The sequence below is a fragment of the Ochotona princeps genome, chromosome 6 (genome assembly GCF_030435755.1).
Source record: "Ochotona princeps isolate mOchPri1 chromosome 6, mOchPri1.hap1, whole genome shotgun sequence".
In the NCBI taxonomy this organism is placed as follows: domain Eukaryota; kingdom Metazoa; phylum Chordata; class Mammalia; order Lagomorpha; family Ochotonidae; genus Ochotona; species Ochotona princeps.
Genome location: NC_080837.1, coordinates 51,901,440 through 51,927,139, shown reverse-complemented (window position 1 = coordinate 51,927,139; position 25,700 = coordinate 51,901,440). Strand labels below are relative to the sequence as shown.

The following is a 25,700-nucleotide window of genomic DNA, read 5'->3' as shown; positions in this document are numbered from 1 at the left end:
TAAATATTCAGATATCAACTATATTAGATATTTGAAAACAAAAGTGACCAAGTTAATGTATCAGAACTCATGGGCTAAAAAGTTACTGCATAACTAATCAGTGATTTTGAGTTTTCTTTCATGTGCATGTCTCCCTCATCCTTCTATGTATTTGTTTTTCACACCGGGACTATACAAGGAAATGCGACCAATGTCCTGGTCATTTGTGCTTGGTATCTCTTGGCTTCCAGCACTGTGCTTAGACCCCAGCCTTGGCCTCCTCCCAAAGGCTTTCTATGGCTTGCCGTGTGTTTAAGCTTAGAGATATGTAAAACAAACACTTATCTGCAGAATCATATATTAATTTGTTCGTAAATTCAAACACTTATGAAACAAGTCTTTGAAAATGAAAATAATACATTCTTCACATAACTACTATTTTTAGGGCTTCCAATTGGTTTGTTTTAGGATTGCCTTTCTCTTAAGCCCTGGCTCCAGGATTCCAGGCTTGTCTTCATGGGTCAAAACAATTTTCTAGATTTGCTTAGCCCTGGGGCAGAGTCCGATGTGGTCATGGAAGAAGGGAGTGATGACAATGACAGTGAAAGGAACAGTGGACTCATAGATGACATGGAAGAGGCAATGGTGCAAGATACTGAGATGGCCATGGCAGAGGGCCAGACTGACAGTGCAGAAATGCAAGATCCGGATGCAGACCATGAGGACTCCAACAGAACTATCAGGTGAGAACAACATCCCTGGCATCACACAACAGAAGCTCAGGTGGTGTTTGCTTTTTAAAGCTCTTTAGTATCTTTGCTCAAAGATTAATTTTTTTAATTTTAAAACCAGAATTATGGAGATGGAGAAGTCTCTCTGTACTTATTCATTTCTCGAGATAGATACAGTGACAAGGTCTGGGCTGAGCTAAAGGGCAGAACCAGGAGCTTCATCCAGGTCTCCCATGTAGGTGGCAAGGGCCTGTCCATTTTGGGCATACTCTGCTGCGTTCCTACACCATTACCAGGGAGCTAGTTGAGAACACCAGCATTGCACATGGTGACTCTACCCACTATATCACAACATCAATCCCTTTGGTATCAATCTGAGTCATGTACAGTAGATGAGATCCTTTGGGTTTATAATGAAGGTCTAGGTGCCCCATGAAATGTGTAGTTTGCACCCTTGCCTAGCATTGCATCTCTGACCATTTTTTTCTATATACCATTTGCAGATTAACTTCTTTTTTAAACTTTTCTTTCTTTTATTACTATTATTTAATATTTTATTTATTATTGTTATTTTATGATACAGTGCCATAGATCATGGGATTTCCCTTATCCCTTCCCTAATACCCACTCCCACTGACTCCCCTATATCATTACTAAAGTACAGTTCTTCACACACTGTCATATATCCATTATTGTGGGCATGGACAATGACAGAGAGTCCAGAATCATATTGTCATATAGTAAACAGTTTCATTGGGAGTCCATCTTTAGTCTGGAAGTAGAGATACATACTGCATTGTATCCTCACATCTGGATATATTAGTTTCCATTTCACAGTTACTATACATCCCCTTAAATGAAAAGCCACAATACAAAATCAACAATAGGATGAAAAATAGAGATGTACAATGCCATGAAGTTAAATAACATGTTACTAGATATGATAGTCTCCATTACACAGCTACTATACATCCATTTAAATGAAAAGCCACAAAACAACATCAACAATAGGAAGAAAAGAGAAATTACCAACACGATGAAGTTAAATAACATACCACTGAATTACTAATGTGTCGCTGAAGAATTGTAAAAGAAAATCAAGAACCTTCTTGAGGAAAATGATGCTACTGTATGATCTATGAGTCATTGAAGAATTTAATCAGAAGAGAGCATTTTGAACAGATGAAAATAAGAACAAAAAAATCAAAATTCGTGAGATATAGTTTCCACTGATTTTTGTTGGTGAAATGTGTCTCTTATAAGCAACAAATGGATGGGTTTTGTTTTTTTAATCCAGTCTACTAATCTTTGACGTTTGATTGAGCTTAAGCCATTTACATTCAGGGTTAATATGCATGGATGGTACTTTGGTCCTGTCATTTTAGCAATGAGTTGTTCATGGATTTAGTATTCTACTGTCACTTTGCTGGGATGTTCTTCCCATTTGCCTTTGGTTTTGGTGGGTGCTATTCCTCTTCTGTGTCAACAGAACATCTTGAAGTATGATTTGTGGGGCAGGCTTGGAAGAGGCAAATTCTTTAACTTTTCTTTACTGTGAAAGAATTTTATTTCATTTTCAAAGACAAAAGAAAGCTTTGCTGGATATGTTATCGTAGGCCGACAATTTTTGCTTTTAGAATCTGGAATTTGTTGCTCCATTCTCTTCTTGCCTGTAGAGTTTACTGTGAGAGATCGCCTGTGAGTTTAGTTGGCATTCCTTTACATGTCAATTGATTTTTTTCACGTGCACATTTAAGGATCATTTCCTTATGTTCAGTTGAAGAGAGCTTATCATGTATCCTGGTGAAGATCGCTTTTGATCAACCTTGTTGGGAGTTTTGTGCCCCTCCTGGATGTTGTTTTCCAATTATTTCTCTAGATTAGGGAAATTTTTCCTTATTATTTCATAGAATACACCTTTAATCCCAGTTTCTCTTTCTGCACCTTTTGGAACTCCCATAACTCTTACATTAGGCCTCTTAGTAGTGTCTTTCAATTCTTGAATACCTTTTTTGGCCTGATTCAGCTCTGCTTCCAGCTTTTTGTTTGCTTCCCTCTGGTGACTGGAAATATCTTCTAAATTTGAGATTCTTTCTTCTGCCTCCTTGATTCTATTTTGGAGACTCTCCACTGTACTTTTAATTTCCTCCACTGTATTCTTCATTTCAAATGTATTAGCTTTCATTTGATTCAATTCCAGTGTGACATATCTCTTGAATTCCTTGAACGCCTGCTTTACATGCTGCTCATTGTTGATCAGAAGCTTTGTAAGAAGTATTTTAATTTCTGTATCCCCCGTTTTCTCAATGTCTTCCTCAGTTAACTCTGAGGTTGGCATAGGGTTTTGCTCCTTTGCAGGGGAGTCTTCAGTAATATTCATTTTGCCTTTGCCTCTTGTTTTGCTCTTGGTCATTGTACTTCTGGTTAGCAGAATCTTCTCCTTGGGGCAGGTTTCTAAGCTCTGTCTCACACACGTCTACAGTTAGATTTTACTTATTGCAGTTGGTACACAGATCTTTGCATCCAATTGTGCCACTCTTGAGCAAGTTCCAGGTCTGGGTTCTTATGTTAGATTTCCACCATGGTCTCTGTAGCCACAGCTCCTAGCTCACCAGTCTGCACCTCCTGTGACACCATGCTGAGACTGCACCGTTGTCTGTACAACCTTTCTTCCACTTCTGGTTAGAGCTGATCCCAGGATTAGGGAGATCCTATAAAGGATCCTATAAAGCTAGGTTGTTGGTGGTGCTGATCTTGCCAGAACCTGTTGGCCATTAGGTCTGAGGTCCACATGGAACTATTTTGACCCGTATGATGCCATAATCGGTATAATTTTCCTTTGAGACCTGTGCAATGCTCTGAGCTCAGTGAGTTCTCACAAGCTCAGCGCATGTGCATCTCACTGTTGTCCCCTGAAGTCCTAAAACTTTTGCCACACTGTTCAAAATGGCACCTGATGTGTCTCTGCTAGAGTTCTTGATCAGCTGACTGTCAGGTCTGAGGGCTACCTGGACCTATCTTGGGTGGAACCTGTACGATGCCACATTGTTGCAGTTCGCTGAGTCAGAAATGAGTTCACTTTCAGCTCAGTGTATACTCAGTCCTTTCCCTTGCCTTTGTCCCGATTTGGCTCAAGGAGAGGCAGAGTGGGCTGTAAAATCCACCCTGTTTCTGCACTGCCCATCTGGGACCTGCTGCTCTGTCTCTGCTCCTTGTCAAATCAAGCAGACCAGCAGGATGGACAGTTCTTTGTCTGGGTTCACCTTCTGAGCTCCAGGTGAAAGTCCCTTCCCACCTTGTTGCTGGTGGAGTTCTGGTTGCTGGTGGAGTTCAGATTGCCATTTGCTGAATGCCATTGGGTATCAGTCACTGCAACATCACACCGTTGTTTTTGATGCTTTCCTGTGTCAGTCAGTCTCCAGGTACCCCTCTGCTGTTGTACTGTCTTCTCCTATTTCCTGAAATGTGCCCTCTCTGCTTCGCACTGGTTAATGTTTCTCCGTCTCTTTAAATGTGTTCTTACCCTTTTCCGCCATCTTGATTCTGCGAATTAATTTCATATTTAATGTTTAAATATTCAGAATAAATTGATATGAAAACATCTGTTTCATAGTCAACCCATGTTACAAATGTCACATTCTGTTTGTAAGTCTCTGTTTTTTATTTCATTTCAGAAGTATGTGCAGCTTTACATCTTGTATCTGATTATCTGCCCTTCTGATTAGTATATTATCCCCGCTTTTTGAATCAGGAATCAGCAAAGTATGGCCACCGTGCAAATTGGACTGCTATGTATTTGTAATTAACTTTCTTTTTTCTTTCTTTTCTTTTTTTACTTATTATTATTATTATTTTTTTTAATAATCTTACTTAGTTGATTAGTGTACAAGGCGTCAAGGGCTACAGGTTGACAATGGGTAATACCATTGTTTCCACACTAATATCAGCATTTTTTCCCAGTATCTGGGGTCAGGCGAAAAACAAAGGGAAAGCCCCACCCAGCCTCCAACCCATCCCAGATCATCAACGTGAGGCGCGCTCTGAGGGTCCTGCTCAAGCAGTTTTGATAGTTCAGCAGTTCTGGATTGCTGCCAATCCCGCTGTTCCAACTGCAATGAAACCTATTCAGAGTCCACTGGCTGACATAGTGTCTTCATGGTTGGGGTTCTGAGATCAGCAGTTCAGTTGGTGGGAATCTCCAAAGAAACTTCATCTATTTAACTTTCATTCCTATTGTCAGTAACTGGTTTTGTACTACTATTTATGAAGAGATGTCCAAAACTTCATGGAAAATTAAATTGAAAGATTGTGTTTGATGACTGAGTGTTGTGGCACAGCGGGTTAAGTCCCCCGTTGGGGACACCTGTATTCCATATCAGTATACCACGTTGACTCTCGACTGCTGTGCTTCCTACTAGTGCATTTTTGTGGGCATCACATGCTGGAACAAGTGCCTGGGTACCTGTCACCCATGTTAGAGACCTGGATGCAGTTCATCTCTCTCCCTTTCAAAAAATGGCAATAAATAATTCTCTTCTTAAAAAATAGTTTTGTAAGTTTGAGAGGGGACAGCATGGTCTGATAGAATTCCCTGCTTATGGCCTGGGGAGGCAGATGAAGGTGGCGCAAGTTCTTGAGTCCCTGCGTCTTTGGGAAACCTGGAAGAAGCTCCTGGCTCCTGACTTCAGACCAGCCCAGCTCCAGCCTTTGCAGCCATTTGAAGAACAAACCAGCAAATGGAAGACCTCTCTCTCTGTCTCTTCTTTTCTCTCTCTAGTTCTGCCTCTTTTTATAAAAGTTTTTAAATCTGCACATATGGAGAACTTTCAAAATGTTAATTGAAAGGAATATTAGGGAAAAAAGTGCATGGATTTCCATTTTTGCAGCAAAATAAACTTACTTTTTGATTCTTTTTTTTCATGTATTGTTTGAAGTGCCATATTCACTTCCTAATTAAAATTATTCATGATAGCAGAGCAACAAAATGATAGTTTTGTTCTGTTTAATGGCATGATAAGCTTTTTTAGATATTGGAAAGAGTGTATTTCTTTATCTACAAAGTAACTGTGGCAGGAGGTAGAGGGTATGTTACATATATAAATATAGCCGGGGAAGTATTGAAGGCAGTGATGGAAGAAGGAAAGAAGAGAAAATAAAAACAGTTTAGGTTTTGGGGAAGTTGAGAGGTAAAAGATAAGCATAATTCCATGAGCCAATGATTATGTAAAAGAATTTTTATAAGGTTTATTTTAATTACTTGAAGGAGTTATAAGGGGAGAGAAAGATCTTCCATTTATTTGTTCACTCCCCAAATAGCCACGGTGGCTGGAAGTGAGCAAGGCTAAAGCCAGGAGCCAGAGGCCATCTTTGCATTGATTTCACAGGCTTGGTAACAGGGAGTTGGATCAGAAATGCAGCAGGCAAGGCAGCAAGCAAGGGTCACCCTGGTGACCATATGGGATGTCAGTATTGTATGTGGCAGCTAAACACACTAGGCCACAACACCAGGCCCATAAAAGGTTATTCAAGCAGAAAATTATAGATTTTGGAATATTATGCTGAGACTAAAATTTGTATTGAATAATAGCTTCTGTAAATGGACTGATAGTGTGCCTATATCATGTATCAATAAGCAAATACATTTCACACGTGGTTCTGCATGCTGTACCTTTGGTACCTTGAGACATTAATATCTATGTGTTTACCTAGACACTGAACACCTGTAGTTCAACCTAAAAACTGTGGTGCTTCTTACCTTGCCTCAGAATTTTTCAGGCCTCCAGATAAAGTACCTTTCATTCTTTATAGTAAACTGCTTTGTGGGAACAGTGTATTTCACTAAAAATGGGATGTGAATTCTGCACTAGCTGAAATAAGATTTTATGCACTAAAGGAACATCTGTATCTGAAAGCATTTCTCTCCTAAAATATTTTGAATTTTCAAGCCCATCAACGAGCAACAATATCCCACTCATGAGAGTAGTGCAGTCTGTGAAACACACGAAGAGGAAAAGCAGCACAGTAATGAAAGAAGGATGGATGGTCCATTACACCAGCAAGGACACACTGGTAAGATCCTTGGCAAACTCTTTCCTCTTGTGTTGATAGCTTTAATGAGAGTAGCTACTTATCCCCTGTGACGACTGTGGGATGTTTGAGTTTCTGGGATGAAGCACAGCCCTGGCTTTGGATCAGGCTCTCTGATCGAGTTGAGTAAGCAAAGCAGAAAGAAAAAAAAAATGCTGGAGAGCAATGTCAAGGAAGCAATCATTTACCTCAATTACTAAAGATAAGTTCTAAACAACTTGAATTTTTTTTTCCTGTCATTTTGTAGTAGTCTTGAAAGCCACAGTGTACACTGTAAGAACACTCTTCTGAGATTTAGAATTTTAAAAGAAACACTGATTTTAGGGAGGGGAAATAATAATAACTGTAAATATTGCATATTTCATAAAAGCGTTCATTTTAAAATTGACCCAGTCATGAATATAGTAATCATAAACTTTGATCTGTTCACTTCTCCAGATTTTTCCTAATTAGTCAATTAGGTTTTATGTGTATGTGTGAAAGAGAAAACTAAATCACATTTCAAAGTTAAACTGTTGGTGATAGACTGATTCCTCGTTGGCCACTATGCTTTCTTTCATACTTTACCTCTGGAAGCAATATCATTTCTTTAGATTAGCAGATAAGTATAACATCATTGATCTATGTGTAATATCATCCTTCTATAAGACCCAATGGAACATCATCTACATCTTCTTAGACATGATACATAATCATATTTCATAAAAGTATGACATGCAAAGTATTTAAAGTATATTCAATACACTTAATTGGTCTACGATGGGTTGTGAAAAGAGGTTAGAAATAATATTAGGTCATTTGGATTTAAGAAGATGAAAATACACATGAGCACCCCTTAAGTTGTGAAGAATATATATGAAGTAACCTGAGGATCTGTTCACGGAATTGTTGTAACTGTTTGTTAAAATGGTGCCATGGATGCAACCCTGCCATCCCACAAAATAATCTTTAGCTCTGTTGTAATATCTCAATTCTCCTATCTCTTATACAAATCAGAATCCCTAGCTAAAGCACATGGTATTTCTCATATTCCAAATATTTGAGCATGTATAAACATTATGTGTCTTATTAGAATTTGTTTTATTGCAGATGACAATACTACCTATTGTAATAGTTTGACCAAGACTAATGCATCACCTCCTTTAGTATTCATAATACTCCAACATAAGTGTAGGAACTTACCGTATATTTGCCAGATAGACAATTCTGAAGTCTGAAACTGGTTGTGAGGCTGCCTGAAGTAAAACCCACGTGTTTCCCACCCTCAGTTCCTTTGTCCCCATTGGGAACATGTATTTAAATTTAGATCATTCTTGGGTATTTCCTGAAAGATCCTGAATCTGACTTGTGTTTCAGCGGAAACGGCATTATTGGAGATTGGACAGCAAATGTATTACTCTTTTCCAAAATGACACGGGAAGCAGATACTACAAGGTAGGAGTGGCTCCTTCTTGTGTGGATTATCATGCCCTTTCTTATGTTCTTACAGAAATGCAGAGTATCTGAAATATGGAATATATTCCCCAGGCCTCATGCTTTTGTACTTCTTCCAAAGGATTATGTTTTTCTTCTCTATACTTTGCAAATTTCTTGTGAATCACAATGTGATTCATCTGTGAATTTCACATGGCCCTATAGAGGGCTCTGGCCCTATTAGATGTTGAGGAAGGCAAGGGAAGGGAAATGTAGTTGAGTATTTCTAAAGAGGCACATCTGTTTTAGCCAGTAAATTTATGGTCACATCAGATTAGGTCAAAAATAAATTCGTGAGATCCATTACATCCAGCGTATCATTGGGGACTAAGAAACATTATTTGATTTCTTTTGCTTGCAGGTATTCATAAGAAGCATTTTCCTTTAGAGAATATGTCACAGCAACTTTCTTATAGCTCTACCAGATTAAATAATGTATATGTAGCTTAATAAGTCATCCAGCAAAACAAGCTTGAAAGAGGTTCGTGGTATAAAAAAAATACAGTGATACCTTCTCCTTCATGAGGAATGTGATTTAGTCATCAGGCTTAGTCTGATTGCCCATGGCACTTGACACAACACAACTGTCAAACATAAAGGAAGTTTCTTTTCATTTTTGAATAAAATCTTATGGCTTAAAAGTTATTTATGAGTCATTTCATTCTTCCTTCAAAACAATATGCTGGTTCCTTTTTTCAATATTAAAAGTATCTTTAAAACAACCACTTTTAAAAACCTATCTCTGATTTTCTTCACTGAAAATTTCTTCTTGGCTGTGATTATATTAACATGTATCTAATCAGATGATTTATTTCAGTGCCTTAAAGAATAGTTAAGATTTAAGAAAAGCCGCACATAACCAAATGGTTTCCTAAAGTGTCATACTTTTGTCTCAGTTGTAAAAATTACCATTTAGTGTTAGTGTCTGGATTTCAATGAAGACTTGGAATTGTTATTGCTCACCATTCTGATGCTTGAACATAAGAAGGAAAAAAATCTTTCGTTGCTTAGCAAAGGGAAATGATAATGTTTCCAACAGAAAGGGTATTTTTGAATTTTGACTGTTTTGTATAAATGGTGACTTTGTGTAATGTCATTTTTCACTGGAGTCAGTCTTATTTGTAAGCCTGTGCACTATTAGTAAACTGTAGTTAACATGCTCTTTCTTTCACAGGAAATTCCTTTATCTGAAATTTTATCTCTGGAACCAGCAAAAACTTCAACTTTGATTCCTAATGAGGCCAATCCTCATTGCTTTGAAATCACTACAGCAAATGTCGTGTACTATGTGGGAGAGAATGTGGTCAGTCCTTCCAGCCCTCCACCAAATAGCAGCGTGCTCACCAGTGGCATTGGTGCAGACGTGGCCCGCACGTGGGAGATGGCCATCCAACATGCCCTCATGCCCGTTGTTCCCAAGGGCTCCTCCTTGAGTTCGGGAAGCAATTCGCATAGTGAGTGAATGCACTGTCTCTAAGTGAGAACTGCTCCACATCCTAAGATGTTAGAGTTATTAAATTGTACTGCTCTGTTGTTTTTTATTTTATATCAAAGTTTCAAAATATTTATATAAACCCTGGCTTACGCATCTCTAGGACTACTTGTCATAAATAAAGTAATCGGGTCAGCTGGAGCTTGACCTGGAATGAAAGAGTTACTGTTTATAAATCTGAAAATGTTTTCCCAATCTGGTCCTCTGTGCAGGGCGCTAAATGTGTAGGCTACCTGGTACTTTTGTTAATTTTATTCCAGAAACAAATCTCTGCTCATTAGTAACATGAGATTTATCTTGACAAACTAACAACCATCTTTTAGTATTGAGATAAGATTTGGTTTTAAATTTCATAATGGCTATTATGTGATAGTTATTAATAAATCTATATTACTATATATGTTATTACATCAATTTATTACATTCATTATCTCTATATTCACCACACATATCAACAGAATACCTATGCTTATTTTTATGTTGAACATTTTATGTGAGACCTCTATTCTAATTTTTTTTCTCTCTCTCTGTTTTTTAATTCATTAATTACATTGTATTATGTGACACAGTTTCATAGGTACTTGGATTCTCCCCACCCCTCCCCAAATCCTCCCACCATGGTGGATTCCTCCACTTTGTTGCATAACCACAGTTCAAGTTCAGTTGAGATTCCCTCATTGCAAGCATATACCAAACATAGAGTCCAGCATCTTATTGTCCAGTCAAGTTCAATGGCTTCTTAGGTATACTCTCTCTGGTTTGAAGACAGAGCCAGCAGAGTATCATCCCGATCAATTAAAAGCTCCAACATACCATCAGCAAAAATTTACATCATTATGGAATTAATTGACATAGTAATGAGTAGCCAATTTTTAAGACAACTCCGGTAAGTAGATGTTAATGATTTGCATTTTAGAGTTAAGAAAGTCAGTCTAAAGAGAAGTTACATTATTTTTTGTTCATAGCAGAGCTGCAACATAACAAAGCTGGTATTTAAATTCAAGGTCTTCTGATCCTAATTAAAACAGTTAAACACCAATTGCTGGGCAAATTTTTATTTGTAGAAGAAAAAAGTGTCAATCAGGAATTCCCCACCCCCATTTAATTGCCACAATTTATATAAGACTAATCCAATATGATAATTCATTAGTAAGTATGTATTGGTTTTACTGTTACCTATCTTATTGACTGTGCATTTATTTTTGATGTGAATTTCTAGGAGATATTTCTGTGAGCATTTCAGTATCAAATTGCCAGATTCAAGAAAATGTGGTGAGTATGCACTTGCTAATATAAATGTTAAACCGATAGTATGATTACTGCATATAAAAAAACATTTTAATTTCTTAGCATTTTCTAGAGGATAAAATAGTATCCATTTGAATATTTTTCTTCTGTAAGATTTTAGAAACATTATACGAATTTGTCTAGTGACTTAGATGTTAACTAATCTGCAGTGTAATATCAAAAGTCTGTTTTCATCTTAGGAATGCAATTATAGTGTTATGTTTGTTTTTTTCCATATCTGGCCTTCTTGATACTAGAATTTTAATTATTGGTGTTACACCAATAAATATACAAATAAATACACAAAAAGTAAAATAAATACACAGAAAATTATTTGACTTGTGTGGCAACTTGAATAATACAGTTGTTCTCATCTCTCAGTTGCCACTCAGTAGCGCTTTAGTAAGAAAAGCAATTGCGACTACTCTTACAGTTACTTGAGCCCGTTAAGAAAACCATGAGGAAGTCGTGTAGATCAGATTTCATGGACCCCCATTCTAGTATCCTAATCACTTGGACCGCAGAAATCTTTCAACTCACTTTTTTTAACCTTTATTTTTTGTTTTTTATGGTACAGTTCCATAGACTCAGGGATTTCTCCCATTTCCCCTATATTATTACAATACTATGGTTCTTCAAAAGCAATCATAAGTCCAAAGAGTGGAAGATAGGCAGAAAATGGGACATGATAAAGATGTATAAAGTTTAAAAATACTACCTCAGTTTCTGTGAAATGACCATTAAGTTTTTGCTTTTATAAACCAAGGTTTATGCAGCAACAATTTCAGAGTCAAGCTGTATGTTTAGAACCTTTTTGCCTCAAGAAGTGATAAAAATGGGAAAGTTGAGCTACTTTCTATGAGAATTTCCTAGTGGGTTGTCACAGTGCATGTGGATCATGCAGAATGACCAGGCTCCTCTTCAGTGTGGGCTGGGTGATAAAAACTAAAGTGGTAGAATCAGGGTCAGGAAGATGTGATAAGAAACTATGATCATTTAATTAAACTTGAGATAGGCATCTCAATAAGCAAAGCCCATTCTGAATACTTATAATAAGTTATACAATATTGTCTTATGTCTTATTTCAATTGCAACATATTTGGTAGTACATTAGAAAAAGTGGTATTTGAGATCAGAACAGTTTGCAAACCATTATGATATTACATTAATTAAAATATTTGGACTGTTCGTAATAGATTTCATATAGCTATTGTAATTCAATTACTTTGAAATATTTAAGTAGATATTTTATAAAATTATATATGATTTATTAGGACTGATTTCTACCACCTCATGCTTATTTTTCTTTGGACTCACATTAACAGGACATTAGCACAGTATATCAGATCTTCCCTGATGAAGTACTGGGTTCTGGACAATTTGGAATTGTTTATGGAGGTAGGCCAGTTCACTAAACATTTTGTTTGCCCAATAGCCTAGATATTTGTTTTTAGGAAAGTTGGCGTTTCCAAGAAAAGCAAGACTTAGGTTTATAAACTTTTGTGTGTGTCCTTGTTTCACCAAAAATTCTATTGAAATGGTCACTACTTGGAAAGTTGGTATCTGTCTGGTAAAAAAAAGAAATGAATTCTACTGCATGGAAAACTTCCTTTGCATAAATGTTGTCAAGCCCTCTACATATTACCAAAACAGTTTCATTTATTTCCAAAAAATATAGAGGGAACAAAGAAATTATAATTCACAAATATTAGTTTCATATTCTTTCGTCATATTTACTCAGAACTCTGAAGTCCACTTACATTATCAGGCCAAATCACTTTTTAATGTTGTAATATCTTATTTCATTGAGTTTTTATTTTTTCAGTGAAATTTTTTTTTTACTTTTTTCCTATTGTCAAACCCTTTGGTGAATTTATTATTTTAACCTCTGTTGTTTGAGATTCTGGCCAGTTCAATCATAATTTTCAATCTCCTAAGTAAAATATAAAATTAATATTTTACCAGCCCTAAAAATTGACATCCTGATTTTTAGTGCTTTGATCAGTTAAAAATTATCTCTCTTGTGAGGTAAAGTGTACTGAAATTATTATAATCTCCCACTCAGTTTTAATGATCATTTTATAGTATGGCACTAAATTTACAGCAACAGTAGAAATAATGGAATTTTAAATTAGATCCGCTTATCATTTTAGTTTTCAGATTCATTTCAGTTTATATTTTTGACTAATGCCACTGCATTCTATGTGGCATCCCTACGATAAAGCGGTATGGAACTTAAGGGCTTGAGGAGGCCCTGTTACTCTCTGCAAGCTTTGCTCTGGGAATTAAATTGAGATGTGATGTATGTGGAGGGCCTACCATGGCAGTGTAAGGATGAGGTGATGATCATTTCTGAGTGTCACAGCTGTCGGGGCATTTGGTATACTTTCCATGGCTTCTTTTGTCCAATCCTCACAGCAAACCCACCGTTGAGGATAAAGAATCAAACAGGCCAACAGGCTGTATGATTTACTCAAGGCCGCAGAGTTAGCAACTGACACAACCAAGATTTTAATTCCTTCTCTTGAAACATTAGTTTACTAGAACTTTAAAATTTTACTTTCTTTAAAAATTTTATTTTCTGCTGTGTGTATGCATATTTTCTGTATTAATTAGCTCAATGTTTGACTACCAAAACATTTTATGAGAAAATACCAGGTTTTTACTGCCTCGGTTCCTTTGTGTTCCAACTCATGGCTAATATTAGAGCACATATTTGATTTAGAATAGTAAAATTAAAAAATGAAGCCCTCATCGATGCAAATCAGTGCCTTGAAAAAATGCTAATTTGTTCAATGAAACACTTTATTCCTATAAATGTCCTTGTAAGTTTTGATGACCTTAAATACAGAAGATATTTAATACCATTATGCTGATGTTTCCCATTTTTGTTTTAAAGGAAAACATCGTAAAACAGGAAGAGATGTAGCTATTAAAATCATTGACAAATTAAGATTTCCAACCAAACAAGAAAGCCAGCTTCGTAATGAGGTTGCAATTCTACAGGTATTTTTTTTTTTTTTTGGTTCTCACTTGGGAGTATAAGATACCCCTCCTTGACTTCTATAAAACGGAGAACTGTTATGCACACTTCTGTAGCACAGATATTTAGGAACACCAAAAAAGACCTGAAAAGCCAGATCCAGCCTCTAACTACTAGCCGAGTACTGTCTTTCCTGAGCCTGGGCAGCAATTCTACTGTTTTTAAGGTATTTAACTTTACATATGAACATTCATTCGATGAGTAATATTTCAGCATCTGCTCATAGTGGACATGCTGAGACAATTTTGTTTTACATTATGAACAAGCTACCTGAGCCTTCTTCCTTTATGCTGTGATAATTATATGAATTGGGAATGTCACTGCCATTATATCAGGTACTGGAGGAAGATGACTGTAAAGTCGGATCATCCTGATCTGTTAATATCTCTCCGTTTAGTACTAAGCATGTCGCTTAACTCCTTTCCTTAATCTTAGAGGAAACCCAAAAGTTCACAAAAAATACACATTCTGAAAATTTTATACCAAAATAAGCTTATCTTTGAATTTCATTTTCTACACACTTTGGAAATGTCCTTGGAATGTTTTTTTTTTAAATAAGAATTTGTTAAAGTTATTATGTAGTATATATGAGTTTTTTACACAATGAATTTTCTGTGTGTGAACCAAAAATGAAATGAACAGTTGTTTGCCAAATGTAGACATGGCTTTAAGTTCTGCACAGTTTATACCATTTATACCATTTATACCGTTTATACTGATAAATCCCAGTTTTTGCATGACTTTCATAATTTTCTACTGATGCAAACTGACTAGTTTTTGATTCATAATTCACTGAATTTAATTTGCATATTGATAGCTAAACAAAACAGATTGTATTTCTTTCCATTTAATTGGCTGATGACTTTTATATGGTAAGTTGGAAAAGGTAAGATTTCTTTGCTGAAAGTGTTCATGTTTACAAATAGCCAAAATCTAATGCCTTCTGTGGATGGGGGTTGAGGAGGAATGGAGACTTTTAGGGGCCTAAGAATGACAACAGATGATGTTCACCACCTTCGAGCACCAAAGCAGCACAGGGATCATCAGTGTACTCGGCTTTCATGGGGAAGAAGATAACCATGGAACTTAGGACACATTATTGGCTGAGCATTTGCTAATCATTGACCGAAAAACTATTTTTCTAAAATTATTCTCAGTTTGTCCATATTGAACTGCAACTAATATGTGCAAATCTTGCAAATGGTCATTTCTAATATTGGCTCCTTTTCTCCAGTCTCCACCCAAGTGTGGTCTGCTGAAGGCAGGTTCCTTTGCAGAGAGGAAGCCTAAACAGCAAGAGTGCTAGAAACAGAACACAAAAGGAAAGGTTTCCCTGGTTGACATGATCACATCTTTCAGCATTTTTTCCACAATTCCAGAAGCCCACCAAGGATCAGATTTTCTGATGCATGGGCCTTTAATTCATACCACCATGTGGTCAACACAATGTCAGCTGCTGAATATATAGCAAAGTAGAAAAACAAAATGGGCATAAGCATAAATGCTTCCCCTCTAAATGCTTCTCTTCTAAAACTTTACATTCGGACAACTCAGGTACAGTGAGTACATATTTGGAAAAGTTTTTCCATATAATATTTTTCTAAAAAGAATTTGGTTAGACCAAAAATCAAATTCTGTGCCTTGAACATATGAAACCGTTAAGTGTCTGTCATTTGGCAGCCTGAAATCTTAAAAATCCTCTCATCACATACACGTGGTCCTTCTCCCTGCCCGCCATTGCTCTTGGTTTCATTCATCAAACTAGTAAATACTAAATACAAGTCTCTATCATTAGCTAAGCATTGCTGTATCCAGTAGGTAAAACATGGACAGAAAAGCCATCCTTGATGACATAGATTTGAAGTTGTGTCAACCTTTTTCTTTTCAATAAATTCACATAGCAAATTTCCTATCACATAATTTCTCAGAGTCATTTTAACCTTACGTTAATTAAACAAATAATTGGGTTCTTGGTTCATAACATCATAAAATTGTTGATTTTTTGCATTAGGTAAAGCAGAAAATAGAAAATTCATCATGCCCACTTTTGAAAACAAAGAGATAAGAAAAAGTATTTCATTCATTTTGTCATTGTCAGATAATCAGCTTCTCTTTTACGATAATAATTCAGTATCCAGACACAGTAAAGTTGATCAATTTAGAGGAACTGTTCCTATGTCACCAAATGTATGAGCACTCCGCTAATCCAAAATTGTAATCTACTCAAGCCCTATTGCCCCTCTGTCTGCCTGCTGCTCGTATCCCTACCTGTTGTCATTTTCTGGAGCACCTGATGCTTTCTAACCGAAGAATTTTATCAATTACATTTGTTGTGATTCTTCTCCTTACTTCAACTCTTAAAATACCACTGCAATATATATATCAAGAGATTAAATATATTTGCTGTATTTTGCTCCTATATATCCAATACTGACAAGTTATTCATTTTATATATTGGATATTTAATAAATACTTCTTCAATCAGTTATTTCAAATTATATTTGAATGTTATCACATAAAATTTCATACATAGTATTCAACTAGACTTAATTTGTTATTAATCGTCATTTGCCTATTAGTTGAAAATGATTATATATGATTTGCTTGTGATAGCCCTCATTTTATGATTTTATTTTTTTTTAAGGAAGAATTCAGCTTTGTGGTTCTGAAAAGACAAAGTGTTAAAGACGATGAGATTGGGCATAGGAATTCTGTCTGAATAACTGATTTGTTCATAAAAAATTACTATAATCAAAGTTAGTTGCATGGAAAAGATGCTCTTTCATTGAAGAACAAAATTTGATTTCTCTGACCATAAAAACACACCTAAAATATTTAAAACCTCTAGTTTTTGGTCCTCTATCTGTGGAAGCTGATGCCCAAACTTAATTTGTACCTACCACCTAGTGAGTTCTCCCAGACCCCTCCTTCTGATTCTTCAGAAGGGAACTCTGTGGATTGAAATGGCTGTTGAACTAAAGCTCTGCTCATGCAACTTTGTGTGTCCTCTGAGTGAATTTTGATTTTTTAACAGCATCTTAGTTTGGCAGAATATTTAGAAGTTGTACAAATCGGAATTCTGTGAAATAGTGAAAACTTTCCTATTTTCCATTTCATTTTCCTGATGTAACTCTTCTGGTACTTTTACACGTTTTGAATAGATGGAGTTAAGGCAAGAGTGAATCTTAAGACATATCATTTATATCATTTAGAAAAGCTCTGTTCTCATGATCTGTAAATACCTCATTATTATTTATACTCCAGGAGGGTATTAAGTCATGGGTATGTTAACTTGCTCATAAAATTCCCAAGAGATTTTATTTATATGGCTGTTTGAGTTTTTTTCATGTCAACAAAGTAATAATAAAGAGATAACTGTTTTATTAATAGTTACATTACAAAAAAACCCTGACTGTCATAGGAATATGTAATTTTATCTTAGTAACATTTATAAGCATAAGTCATAATGTAAATAGTATTAGTGTAACAAATAGTCAGTTCTTTTCTTTTTTAAGATTTATTTTATTTTTATTGGAAAGTCAGATATACAAAGAGGAGAAGAGAGAGAAGATCTTCTGTCCATTGTTTCACTCCCCAAGCAGCTGCAATGACTGGAGCTGAGCCAATCTGAAGCCAGGAGCCTCTTATGGGTCTCCCATGTGGCTGCAGGGTCCCAAAGCTTTGGCCTGTCCTTGACTGCTTTCCCAGGCCACAAGCAGCTAACTGGCTGGGAAGCGGGGCTGCCAGGATTCAAACTGGTGCCCATTTGGGATCCTGGTGGCATGCAAGGCAAGAACTTTAGCCGCTAGGCTACCGTGCCGGGCCCCAAATAGTCATTTCTAATATCAACACATTAAAACTTTTAGAATAAGTCCTGTAAGCCTAATTGTATTGACATACTATTAATTTTTTCCTTTTCTTGACATGAAACTTTATCTTGCTATATAAGGAATATTACTAGCTTTCATCTTATATAATGCATGGAAGCATTTTGGAATCATAGATATATTGAGTAAAGACTACAAACCGTGTGCGAAAAAGCACATGAAGTTTATGAGTTAGATAAAGAATAGACACACATTTCTTAAACAAGATTCCTGGCCTTTGTGTCATTCCCTAGTTTCTGCTTCTTCTAAACTCATTGTTTGGTAAGTGTTTAGTCTTTGTCCCTATTGACTAATCTCAGTGCTTCAGCCGTGTAGATGCCTTGTTCCATTTTAATCTCACTCCTGCCTTCACTCCTATACATACTTGGCATTTGTCCCTGTGGCTCCTGGTACTGTCTTGCCAAGCTTTCTCCCCCATCCAGCTAAAGCTTCGAATTCATTTGGAGCTCCTTCTTGTGGTGAGGCTACCTGTAGTAAGAACCGTCTGCCATCTTTTCACAGCCATCCCTCAACATAGCTCTTAGTGTCTGGTCTTTCAGCTTCTGTCCTTAGGACATCTTTGCGCCGCTGTTCTTACCTGAATCAACTGGCCTAAAACCAAATATTTCATCCTAATGTCCTTCCCCTGAGAAGCTTCTCACTACCATTTTGTCGTTTTTTAATTCTTCACCTTTACTGAATCATCCAACAGCACCTCTGATCACTTCCTTCATTTATATAATGCAATTTTCTGTGCCTCTGGTTCACAGAAAAATGAATTAAAGTTTTGAAAACATATATAAACTACTTGGGTGGTTAGATAGAAGGAGTTGGGAATCATGGTGATGGATGTCATTGGTCATGCCTAAGGCCTGGGTGTTAGGATCAGGAAGAGTTTCAAAAAGAATTATGTCACTGATAAAACTCTCAAAGATTTGCAGAAGCTTTTGATCATCAAAGAAATGGTAGAAAGGGCCGTTAGACTAAGAGGCCACCTCAGCCAAAGAAATATTCTTTGAAAAGTGAGTAGAGAACTGTAGATCATTTTACAAGATCTTAAAACATCTTCCTTCACGTATTCTGAAAAAAAAATCTGCTTCTGTGTATTTAAGTTGATAGGTAGATCTTTGTATCATTTACGTTTTCTTCTCTAGGCTGGCTTTACATGCACGGATATAGTGCTACAACAGATGATAGTTCCTTCCAGTGGTGTGCCTTCCCCATCCCATCACCACCCGCCTGACTGTCCTTTCTGTAAGAAGCATGATCAGATGAGTCTTTAGTAACCTTCCATTTTAGCACATTACCTTAGTTGTTTTCTACCTCAACCTCAGTACTGCTTCTGGCGTTCAGAAAACGTGTTGGTTTTGCTGGACTTTCTATCTCCCTTTGAACTGACTCATTTTTCCTCAACAAAGATCATCTAACCATCAGCCTATAACCACAGCCTAGGTTTTAACTCTAAGCCTGGATGACCATGTTGGTTAACTTTGCTTTTTCTTACTTGATTCATCTGCAAAATCCACCAATCTCCCCTTGAATCCTTGTACTTTTATATCCTCTGATTTTTGTAGTTTGTAATATTGGTATAAAGCATCATTTTACTGTTCATTGAATCATTTTATGTGTTAATTATGTTTGCAATTTGAAGGTCTTATCAGTGCTAAGCATTTTGTTGTTTGTTTTTCTTATTCCTTTATGCCTAGCACAATAGTGTATACATTACAGATACTCTGTATTCACAGCCTTCAATAGATAAATGCTCTTGCATTTTTATGTTATAGTAAGACATTCATGTTATTTGAAGAGAAAGAATTTGTGGGACTGATTAAAGTCTATATCAAAAGATATAGGACTTTGAGCTGAAAGGAATTCAGAGAACATTTAAGAGTGACGAAATAAAAGGCAATGGAGCTTCAACATCAGGAGAGGATTTAGTAATACAGGGTTTGTTCATGAGCCTAGAAACTAAATGAGCTGAATAAGGGAGAAGTCCCATTCAGCAGGAATATGTGAAACTCCGATTGTCAAGGTGAAAGTCTTGGAGGTCAAGGGGAAAAACTGACAGTGGAGGGCAACCTGACAGTGTCAGAAATCCAGAAGAAATGCCTGGATACACTGTGATCACAGTGACGGGCTGAAGTAGCTTTCCTCAAACATGCTTATTGCAACAGCAGAATCCTGGTGCTAAATGGATTTGAGTCCAGATAAATTACAACACATAGCCTATTGATAAAGCATTGGATCTAGATCTAAACTGACTGAATGTATCTTAGGCCTGTTATGTAAACTACTTAAGCCAGCAAAGCTTCAGTCTCCTTATTCAGAAAACCTCATCAATGTGATCACGTTTTGTGCCTTAGTAGTGCTTAGCAAATAGTAAAACATCTAAACTTATTAGGGGCCACTAGTATTGCAATTGTTCAAAGTATCGCTGCTTTGGTAACAAGTTCACAGAACAAGATAGATAACGTGATGTTAAATTCCCTAGATACGCTTTTTCGTAATTACAAAATTTATGATTTACTCAAAACCTATTGTGGAGCTGAACATGCCCTGTGTATAATGATCGTTCTCTGGTGAACACTCCTGTTATTTGTTGATTGAATTGTACAGCCACAACTACAAGAACTAAAGGAGTAAAGATTTTGCCAACAAAAAAATAAAAGAATCCTTTTATTCCCATTTCATTTTATGTAAAAGAAACATTGTAATTTATCCTCATGGAGTAAGACTAAATATAAATATCTTAGAGATGATCAAGAGTAGGTGGAGACAAGGTAGCCATGATGGAAAACCAGAGAATAAAGTTGCTAGGTGTGAGTGGGGAAAATGAAAACTTCCACAAAGCAGGGACTTTTTTAAAGCCATGATGAAATTAGTCCTTTCTAAACAAAAAGATACAAAAACTGTAGATGCTTCTTCTTTGGTGTATACAGAGAGGTGGATTTTTACTTCTATTGTTCCCATTAATATGTTTATTACACTCATAGTTCATTAAATATTTTTTATTTTACTGCATGAAGAATTTTTGTGAAATTACTTAAGCAGTAAATGTTTTGCAGCTTTAGAGTAATCTTGTTGTCTTGTGCGTATTTGTGTATATACACATATGTTTCTAAAGCAGAGAAAAAGAAAATAAGTATCAGAGGGAAATAAAGTAAGTTTAGGATAATATCCAGCTGGATATTAAGTATGTCAGAATTACACCCAGTGAAAGTGTGGTGTCAAAAGGCCAAGTTCCAAGTGAAAACTTTCTTACTTTTTAGTAAATATTCCTGAAACTGGCTTCCTTATTTGTGGAATTCAAACATGCTAACTTGTGCGTTTGCTTTGCATGAATATTTGTGGGAATAAGCTCATTGTTCTTCAATGTTATTTTTAAACTAGTGTTTCCTAGCATATTTTGAAAGAGTGCTAATCTTCAGATTTCCTTCAAGAAAGGAAAAAGAAATTTCCTTCATTAATGCAGTTGGAAACATGATGTGTGCTCCATACAATTCATCTACATCTTAGAGATGATTGTAGGCTTTCATGTATTACAGATTAAGTATCATGATTAAGACTTAAGCTTGAGAATTTAAACTCACTTGCCACAAACATAATACACCTCTATCTCATCCTTTTATCCATAATGTTCTGTACTCCAAACCTATACTGTACCTGAAGGACTCTGAATGCTTATTTTAGTTATCATTAACTGGTATGTAATGCATCGGCAGGATTATGTGTGTCCACAGATCATTTAGCATTACATAAAAATGGCATGCTTCCCTGAGCCCTACCATCTAAATGTGGAAGCTGGGCCACAGTGATATCATATTTTAACAATTACAAATTAGAGGCAGTAGCTGTGTGTGGTGTAGCATGTTAAGCCACCACATGCAGCACAGGCATCCCACATGGGCACCAGTTCAAGTCCTGAGGCTACTCTACTTACACTCCAGCTCCCTGCTAACATGCCTTAGAGAGCAACAGAAGATGGCCTAAGTGCTTGGGCCCCTGAACTGAAATGGGAAACCCAGAAGAACCTTGACCCAGCTTTGCTTCAGCCCTGGCTGTTGTGTCCATTTGGGGAGTGAGCCAGTGAATGGAAGATTTCAATCTCTCACTCACCTGCTCTATCTTTGTATCTCTCTGTCTCTTCCTTTCTCTGTATACCTCCCACTCTGTAACTTTGCCTTTCAAATAAATGTATAAATCTTTAAAAAAACTGAAATAACTTATTCATTAAATAATATATTACCAAGACTACATTGGATTCTTGTATTTGTGTTTCTCATCAGGATATATTAACAGGCCATTTTTAAAACATTCCAGACATTTTTCCTATGAATTCATACCAAACAGGGAAAAATTATATATTTGATATATTTTCAAGCTTAAACATTTTTATGGGTTTATTTGTTTGTGAAACAGAAACAAACAGGTAGTTTGATGGTAAGTTCCCTAGATAAATAGTAGACCTCTGGTTTGGAGCCAAATCTGGGAACCCAGAGCACATCCAGGTCTTCAGTGTAGGTGAAGGAATGCAGTTACTTGAGCTGTTACTGCTGCCTCCCAGGATCTGTATTCATGGGAAGCTGGACCCAAGTATCAAACCAGACATGCATATATGTTGTGAAGATATCTTAACCACTAGACTAAACATGCATGGTTATTTTTCAACTTTAAAGTATGTTAAGACACCTTTACACAATTTCCAATGTCTCTTTTATTGTTTAACTCTTGTCTTGCAATATTGCAAACCCAGTACTGGCATGAAGAGACAAGGGTGATTTCTGATGGTTGGAATGCTCCTTAACAATGATAATTTTAAAAAATATGTTTAACATTTTCTATTATGGTAGATTTTGTTATTTTTTTCTTAAATAGTGTATCTCTTTGACTAAATTCAACTTGAAATTCTGGGTTTGATTAAGAGTTGACAGGTGGGCACTGTGACTCATACAAGCTTCTTGCTGTGTGACACTCTTGCTAGAATTCCTGTGGTATAAAGCACTGTCCTCAGCTTAACAATACTAGATTACGCTGTATGCAGATATTAATACCAGCAACTGGGTTGGCATTTTGGTACAGTGAGTAAAGCTACTACTCGTGATGCTGGTGGCAACCTATAAGTGCAATTAGAGAGAATCAGCCACTCCGCTTTTGTGATAGCTCTTAGCTAAAGCATTAAAAGCAGCAGAAGATGCCCCAAGTGCTTGGACCCCTGCCATCTACATGAAAGACCTGGATGGAGTTCTTGGCTCCCCACTGGCCCAGCCCCAATCATTGCAGACATTTGGGTTGTGAATTAGCAAGTGCATGTCTCTCTCTCTCTCTTTCTCTCTTTTTCTCTCCCCCGTGTGTGTGTGTGTGTGTGTGTGTGTGTCTGTGTTTCTCTTTATTTTACTCTTCCCTCATGCTCTCTGAGAGCAATTTTAGATTCACAGCAAAATTAAGAGCAAAGTACAGAGATTTCCTATACAATTGTACAGTTTCCTGACTTAGGAGCAAATCCGTCAGAGTGGTGGTTTTGTTCCAACTGATGAGGCTGTGTTGACACATCATGCCACCTAAAGCTCACTGGAGTTTATTTTTACTCTTGATATTGAACAATATATGAGTTTGGGTAAATATATAATAACATGCATCTCATTGTAATATCATAGAATATTTTCACTGCTAAAAAAATCCATTGTGTTCTACATATTGAACCCTGGCCATCACTGAACTTTTATGTTCTCCTAGTTTTGCCTTTTTCAGAACATCATACAATTGAAGTCACACAGTATGTAGCCTTTTCAGATTCCTTTCTGTCACTTAGTATTTTATATTTAAGTTTTTCCCCATGTTGTTTCATAGCTTGATAGCTCATTTATTTTGACCACTGAATAATACGCCCTTATCTTGATGTATTACAGTTTATCTATTAACCTACTCAAAGACATCTTGGTTACTTCTAAGTTTGGGCAATTATGAATAAAAGCAGGTCTGAATATTCATGTGCCTGTTTTGCTTGGACAGAATTTTTGTTTCCTATAGGTAAATACCAAGAAGAATCATTGCTAGATTTTATGTTAAGCATATGTTTGGTCTGTGGGAAAAGCACCTTAAGTTGTCTTCCAAAGTAATTGTGCCATTTTTGCATTATTGTAACAGTGAGTGAGACTTTCTCTTGCTCACACTCTTTTTTAGAGTTAGTATTGTTGCTAATCCAGATTTTGGTGACTCCAATAGATCAGTAGCATTATTTCATTGTTGTTTTAGTTTATACTTCATTGATAACATCTGACATATCTGTTGTGTGTGTATCTGTTGGTGAGGTTATCTGTTAAAGTCTAATCCACTTTTTGATTTGTTTATTTTTTTAAATTTTCATATTGTTCTTAGGAGTCCTTTATGTATTTTTGAAAATAGTCTTTTATCAGCGATGTCTTTTACAGATATTCTCTTCCATATGTGATTGATGATCTCATTGTCTTGATAGATTTGTTTTTATAATTTTCCATTCATACTACTAATTTGAGGAGCATCTTGTGGTAGTTGGAAAATATCATACACTTTATACTATTCCTGCATGCTAAAAAGTCAAGAATGGCTAAAGACAACATGGGAGATGATGAGGTGGATTATATCTGTTCATGCCTCTTCTCTGCTTTCAATAGCTTTTGCTCCTTTTATAGACAAAGGAGAGAAGTCACTGTGCTTTTCATGTGTCTGCAGAAACTCTGCAGTCCAATCTAGGTTGAGTCATCTCCAGAACTGTTGAAGTGAAGAATGAGAAATGTGTGGCTAGGTTATGAATATACATGAGTAAAGGACTCAAGTGATACTTTGCTGCAAATGAATTCTCTCCCCGTTTATTTCTGTTGGGACAATTTATTCAATAGTACGCAGAAGAATTACAGCCAACTGGAGAATTTTCTAAATCACTAGCCAATTCTTTTTATTGCAAGCTAGCTACCTAAAATTTGCCTTAGTTGCTATCAGAGCATAACATATCTATTGTTATTAACAGTTAGTAGAGATGCTTCAAATAAATATTTCTGCCACGGAATTTCAAACTGTATTAAACTGGGATCATCTGTGCTAATTACTGCAGCAACAAAAGTACAATTACATTCATTTCCAATAGATAATACAAGTAGACAGTTTTTATCAGGAATGATCTGAGTATTTCTGAATTCCTAGAATTCAACGCATTAAATTTAATTACAGCTTCATTTATCTAAAAGTCAGCCAGTGATGCTTATTCGCACTAAAACAGACTATTTTAATCTGATCTGGTTGAAGTACCATTTTGTGCATTTATCCTTCTGACAATATATGGTAACTATTTTGTTCCAATATAATATCAGTGAGTTTCTAAGATTTTGAAATTTCCTGAAATAAGTTATCCCTTAAATCAAACTTGAGAAATGTGCAATTTGGGTTCAATGTAAGGACCATTAAATCATTTGGTTTGAACCTACCACAGGTGGGACTCAAAATTCAATAAGTCTATAGCAGCCTAATTATTAAGTCAATATGTATGTAGTGCCAAGAATGATGTTGTAATTATCCAAGTGATCCCTGGTAGAATATAGGTTTCCTACCTCTGCATAGCTACTAAAAGCATGAGCCTATTTAAATTGAAATGGGAGCATGTTCACACACGTGCAACTGCCCACTATACTGATTTTTTGGAATGTCACATGGTGCGACACAGACCTATTACATTAATGGAATAAGTGCACCAGGGTCATCATTTAGGTTTA

The 25,700-nt window shown here is 36.3% G+C and overlaps 1 protein-coding gene across 1 annotated transcript in view; it reads left to right on the top strand.

The window, feature by feature from the left end:
* The window catches only part of PRKD1 (protein kinase D1), a 305,664-nt gene that overhangs the window by 247,288 nt on the left and 32,676 nt on the right, over window positions 1–25,700 (top strand). Inside the window, exons 7-13 of the mRNA XM_058666284.1 lie at window positions 518–722; window positions 6,656–6,779; window positions 8,154–8,231; window positions 9,445–9,724; window positions 10,982–11,034; window positions 12,375–12,447; window positions 13,949–14,055. Coding sequence (XP_058522267.1) covers window positions 518–722; window positions 6,656–6,779; window positions 8,154–8,231; window positions 9,445–9,724; window positions 10,982–11,034; window positions 12,375–12,447; window positions 13,949–14,055 — 920 coding nt within the window. The remainder of the gene's footprint in view (window positions 1–517; window positions 723–6,655; window positions 6,780–8,153; window positions 8,232–9,444; window positions 9,725–10,981; window positions 11,035–12,374; window positions 12,448–13,948; window positions 14,056–25,700) is intronic.